At 37.1% G+C, this 6,000-nt stretch overlaps 1 protein-coding gene across 1 annotated transcript in view; it reads left to right on the top strand.

Annotated features, from left to right (window-relative positions):
* The window catches only part of SLC6A14 (solute carrier family 6 (amino acid transporter), member 14), a 38,902-nt gene that overhangs the window by 14,998 nt on the left and 17,904 nt on the right, over positions 1 to 6,000 (top strand). The window contains exons 6-7 of the mRNA XM_006872117.1: positions 1,481 to 1,613; positions 3,371 to 3,511. Coding sequence (XP_006872179.1) covers positions 1,481 to 1,613; positions 3,371 to 3,511 — 274 coding nt within the window. The remainder of the gene's footprint in view (positions 1 to 1,480; positions 1,614 to 3,370; positions 3,512 to 6,000) is intronic.

The following is a 6,000-nucleotide window of genomic DNA, read 5'->3' as shown; positions in this document are numbered from 1 at the left end:
ATTTTGAGTTGTGCCCCATCAGCAAATGAAGGTTCTGTAGGCTTTTCTCCCACGAGCTTAACTCCATTCGCGTCATCACGGTCAACTCTACTTTGAGGAGGCAGCTCTTCCCCAGTTGCATTTTGAGTGCCTTCCAACCTGAGGGGCTCATTTTCCGGCACTGTATCTGACAGTGTTTCTCTGCTATTAATAAGATTTTCAGTGACTAAATATTCAGAAGTACTGTGTCTATCTTCTTCTGGAAGATCATCTGAAACCTGTCCATCATGGTAAACCTGTCCACCCTGCTGGTATTTAAAAATACTGGTGGCATAGCTTTCAGAATTACAGCAACTCGCAAGCCACCACAGTATGACAAACTGACAGATGAGTGGTGGACCTTTTGGTTAGCAGCTAAGTATTTTACCATTAAGTTAGCAGCTAAGTATTTTACCATTGAGTCACCTGGGTTCCTTGAAAAATTAGCTCATAGTCAAGAAAGTGTCATTTATAAATTAGATCTTAAATTGACACAAGATTCTCAATGATTTATTTAATATTTACTAGCTATAAGATAGGGCACGATAATGAACTAGACCATAACCAACATGTTCTAATGATAAATAGTTGGGTGATGGGTAAATATTTGGGTCAAATTTGCAATTTATAGCAGCAATTTCTTGTTATCCGATTTGCTTAAAAAGCCATGATTTCGTAAGGAAAGATATTTTGACTTACATTTAATTCTATTAATTTTAAATGATCTGTCTTTGCTTAACCTCAGCTTATGTTGTTGTTATGAGTTTTTGTGTAGTCTATTATGATTCATAACAACCTCATAAACCTACCCTTACTGCTATCCAACTTCTTCATTCTCCTGCTGAAGAGAGGTCTTCTTTATTCAAATGTTAATGTTTTTTTGTGATCATTTTTAAATTTGCATCTTGAAATAGTCCCAAACATCAAGTTCAGAATTAGGATTCCAGATATATTCATTCACATCTCTAATGAAAATGGTGAATTTTTACTTAAAGTCTTTGAAAAACATAAATAATGGAACCATTTTGATTTTATGACATGTAATGAATATGAAAATTATTTAGTATAATTTTAGATATATTCCCCTTTATTTTAACTTGAGAAAAATATTACAATGAGAAAAATGAAGTAACTTAATGTTAGGTTAGTTTGCTTACATAAAGGGGCTTTAAAATATAAGAAAAAAATTAGTTGTAAGAATCTTTTGTTCTGGAGTTTGGGACTTTGTATTGCTGCAGTTGACCCTAAAATTCAGAGCCTGACTATACAATAAATTTATTTGTGCCACTCCATAAGATAGTATAAATAAAAGACTCACAGGACTTTTAATTAATTTATTAATAAGACTTAAAGACCAGGAAATATCTTCCTGGATAAAAGACATCACTATAGTCAATGCATTTTAAAAAAACAAACAAAAAACAAGTGATTTTATGTTCATAAACAACTTATGTGTTTTCAGTAAAGTGGCGCTCCAGCGGTCAGATGGATTGGATGATACTGGAGTAATTGTGTGGTATTTAGCACTTTGTCTTCTTCTGGCTTGGCTCATAGTTGGAGCAGCACTGTTTAAAGGGATCAAATCTTCTGGCAAGGTAATTTTGGAGAATCAGTCAGATAATACTGTAGCTACTTTCCAATTTCATTGTGTTTTAATGCTAAGCACTATCATATGCATGTTTTTTTTTTCCCAAATTGGGAACATCCAATTGTGTGAAAACCTTCCCGTTAATTCTAAATTAAGTCTAGCTTGAAGTTAATATTTAAGATTTCTGCTAGTATTAAAAACAAAGCAAAACAAAGAAAGAACAACTACTGGAGCTATGCAGTTCTTCAAAACTTGGACCCTTCCAGTTGCTATGACATTTTGAGGCTTAAGGGTATATTGAAATAGTTTGGTCCTACTATGTAAATGTTCCTTGAAAGCCCTATACCAGGTCCCATGAGTCAGAACCAACTCGACAGCACTTAACAACAACAACTATATAAATAAGCAACTTGAATCAAATTATATATTGCAATGCTTGGTTTGGGAAGTCACGATCCTTTACTTATAAGATCACTAGTGTAAGGACTCCCCTAATTGAAGAGATTTAGAAAAACTCTTGTTAAGTGCTGTGAAGTCAGTTCCAATTCATAGCAACGCTATATAGGGTTTCCGAGGCTTTTAATCATTGCATGAGCAGAAAGCCTCATCTTTCTCCCACAGGGCAAATGGCGGGGCTCAAACCTTGGACCTTGTGGTTTGCAATCCAGTGCTTATCATATAGAGCCTTTTGGTTAAAGCTTGCCAAAGTAGACTCAGAATCTTCTCCATGAAGAACAGGGCTTTTTTTTTTTTTTTCCTGTTATATTTTCCAACTCTTTTATTTTTTTATTTCTAAGAGCATGGTTCCGTTTAAGAGAATACCATGCAGTTTTCTCTGTGAACAGTTACATATTGCTTAAAGAAGTGAAAGTTTATGCATTCATAACCATTAGACTGAAATTTCCTTAAAAGCTAGGGACAGGGACAACTAGATACTATATTTGTATTCCTATTACATTCTCTTGAGTCTTAGTGTGGCACTGTAGGATAAGCTCTCAACCACAAGGTCGGTTTGAACCACAGGGTCAACACTAACCACTTCTTGGAAACCCTTGGAAACAGTCGCTGAGAGTCAGAAACTGATCATTGCAGGGTTTAAAGTAATTTCCCTACCTCCCTCAATGTAATGAGCTCTGGTAGCGTAGTGGTTACGAATCGGGCTGCTAACCTCAGGGTCAGCAATTTGAAACTACCAGCTGTTCCGTGGGAGAAAGATGAGGCTTTCTGCTCCCATAAAGATTTACAACCTCAGAAACCCTGTGCAGGGTCGCTATGAGTCGGAACTGACTCCATAGCACATAACCACCACCACCTTAATGTAGTAACTTAGAGGAGAAATTCAGTCCCCTCAGACATTGTTGTTAAGTTCCTTTGAGTTGGTTCTGACTCATAATGACCCTGTATAGGAGCAGCTGTTGGGTTTGAACTGCCAGCCTGGTGGTTTGCAATCCAGTGCTTAAGATATTTAGGAAAGCACTCCATCCTTCTAGATCCCAGGTTAACACTGTTTATTTACAACACGAACCTGGAGAATATTGGTTCATATATCAGGACATTTTAAAAAATGGATAATTTGATAGTGGTGAAAATAGAAAAAGAAAATTGTGCAAACTTTGCTATTGGCGTCACCAGGTTTCATTGATGAATAACCTTATGAAATTTCCATTACTTTTAATTCACCAATTACAAGTGGCTAATAATTTTATGTGCATGCAATTATATACAGTTTTAAAAGTAACCTGTAATTTTTGGTTTTCTTGGTAGGTGGTATATTTTACAGCTCTTTTCCCCTATGTTGTCCTATTCATCCTGTTAATACGAGGGGCAACTCTGGAGGGTGCATCAAAAGGCATTTCATACTATATTGGATCACAGTCAAATTTTACAAAACTTAAGGAAGCTGAGGTAAGATTTCATTGTAATTTAAAATTATCCTAGAAGGAAAATCTTGAAAACAAGTACCCCAAAGCCTCAATTACATGTAAGAGTGTCATGGTAACATATTGTTGTTAAGTGCGCTTGAGTCAGTTCCGACTTATAGCAACCCTGTATAGATCTACTGAGGTGTGGCTGGTGGGTTTGAACTGCCGATATTGTGCTGAGCAGTCTAGTGGTTATTCTACAGCACCAGAACTTCGCATGTGGTCGCTTGCAAAAATATGCAATTATTTTATTGGTGTTTCTCTCAACAAAGACTATCTCTTTTAGCTCTTTAACATGACACATATGTTCTTTTACTGGAAGTGAGATAAGAATTTTTCACAATAGATTTGAAAACTTTTACTTTATTCATATAACTGACTCAATTTGACCCAAAGTATTTGGGGTCTATTAATGTGACAATATTTCACACTTCAATACCTCCAGTTTGATGACTAGTTTGATTTACTGGATACAACTTTAAAGATTAGTTGGAAATTTAATGGTCTTTTAAACTGTCTTTAAAAGTTAACTATCCCAAAGAAAATTGTTGTTGTTAAATGGCATTACACCGGTTAAAACTCATTTGTTGCTGTTGTTAAGCGGAGTCAAGTCAGTTCTGACCCATAGCGACCCTGTGAGGGGTTTGTGAGGAGCAGCTGTTGGGCTTGGACCGCCGACCTTGCAGTTCAAACAGACTTTGCAGTCCAGCACATTCAGCCAAGCACCACATTAGGAAAAAAAAAACCCAAAAACTTAAGTATTTCTTAATTTATTTTTTAAAATTGTGATTTTCATAGTAACACTTAAAAGAAATATAGTAAGTCCTTGGGTTATGAACATAAAAAAAAAAAGTTAATTATCCCAAAATTAAGATGAAAATTTCCCTAATGGATTATGAAGTTAAACACAAATTTGGCACATGTTAATAATTCTATAAACAAAGCTATTCCTTGTAATAGAAGCATAAACATGCTCCATGAATATGAATTGGGTAACCTTCTTGTAACTTTATTCTATCCCCAGATGATGGCTATATATGTCATGGATGCACACAATCGTTTACAATTATGACTGCAGAGAGCATTAACAATAAGCATACTCTATTGTTGGTTACGAATTGGGCTGCTAATCTCATGGTCAGCAGTTCGAAACTACCAGCTGTTTGCAGGTGAAAGATGAGGCTTTCTGCTCCCATAAAGATTTCAGGCTCAGAAACCCTGTACAGGGTTGCTATGGGTCAGAACCGACTCCACAGAACATAACAACAAACAACAATTGTTGTAGCTAAAGAATGATTTCATCTTATAAGTAGTTAAGGTGTTTTTCTTGGCCCATATTGAGCATCTGGCCAGTTAAAACCCCACAACTGTCTTCATGTTGATAACAAGAAATGTAGCTAATATCATCTACCATCCATATGTTGTTGTTGTTAAGTACCATCAAGTGGGTACCAACTCACAGCGACCCTAGTCACAACAGAAAGAAACACTGCCTGATCCTGGGCCAACTTCACAATTGTTGCCACACTTGAGCCCATTGATGCTCCCACTGTGCCAATCCATCTCATTGGGGGGTCTTTCTCTTTTTCTCCTATCCTCCACTTTACCAAACATGATGTCCTTCTCCAGTGACTGGTTCCTCCTGACAATATGCCCAAAGTATGAGAGATGAAGTCTGGCCATCCTGGCCTCCTAGGAGCACTCTGTCTTTATTTCTTCTAACACAGATCTGTTTGTTCTTTTGACAGCCCATGGCACTTTCAATATTCTCCTCCAATACCATAACTCAAAAACAACAATTCTTCTACGGTCTTCTGTATTCACTGTCCAGCTTTCACATGCATATGAGGTTATTGAAAATGCCATGGCCTGCGTCAGGCGCACTTTAGTCCTCAAACTATCTATATTGTTGTTATTGTTAAGTGCCATTGAGTCGGTTCCGACCCATAGTGACCCTGCACAGGGTTTCCGAGGTTGTATATCTTTATGGGAGCAGAAAGCCTCACCTTTCTCCTATCTATATAGTGCTATTCAAAATGGAAAATAGTTATAGTCTACTATGCTAGTTCAAGCTCACCAGCTGCTCCTTGGAAACCCTATACAGGGTCGCTATGGGTCAGAACAGACTCGATGGCACTTCACAACAACAATATATAAATATGGAGTCCTGGTGTAGCACCGCAGGATAATACACTGGCCTGCAAGGTCGGTTTGAGCTGTAAGGTTTTCACTTCACACCTACCAGCTGCTCCTTGGAAACCTGATACAGGGTCGCTATGAGTCGGAACTGACTAGAAGGCCCTTAACAACAACAATATAAATATGTCGTAGTCCTGGTGTGGTGCTGTAGGATAAAGGAAACAAAAATAATGGAAGTTGTAATTCATCTCCTTGTCCAGGTTATTAAATGAAATAAAATATGTTACTATATTGTCAAAATTGTAAGCTACTCTACAACTATGAAGAAGCCCC

The sequence above is a fragment of the Chrysochloris asiatica genome, unplaced genomic scaffold (assembly GCF_000296735.1).
Source record: "Chrysochloris asiatica unplaced genomic scaffold, ChrAsi1.0 scaffold00183, whole genome shotgun sequence".
NCBI lineage: Eukaryota > Metazoa > Chordata > Mammalia > Afrosoricida > Chrysochloridae > Chrysochloris > Chrysochloris asiatica.
This window is presented reverse-complemented; position numbering and strand designations above follow the sequence as displayed.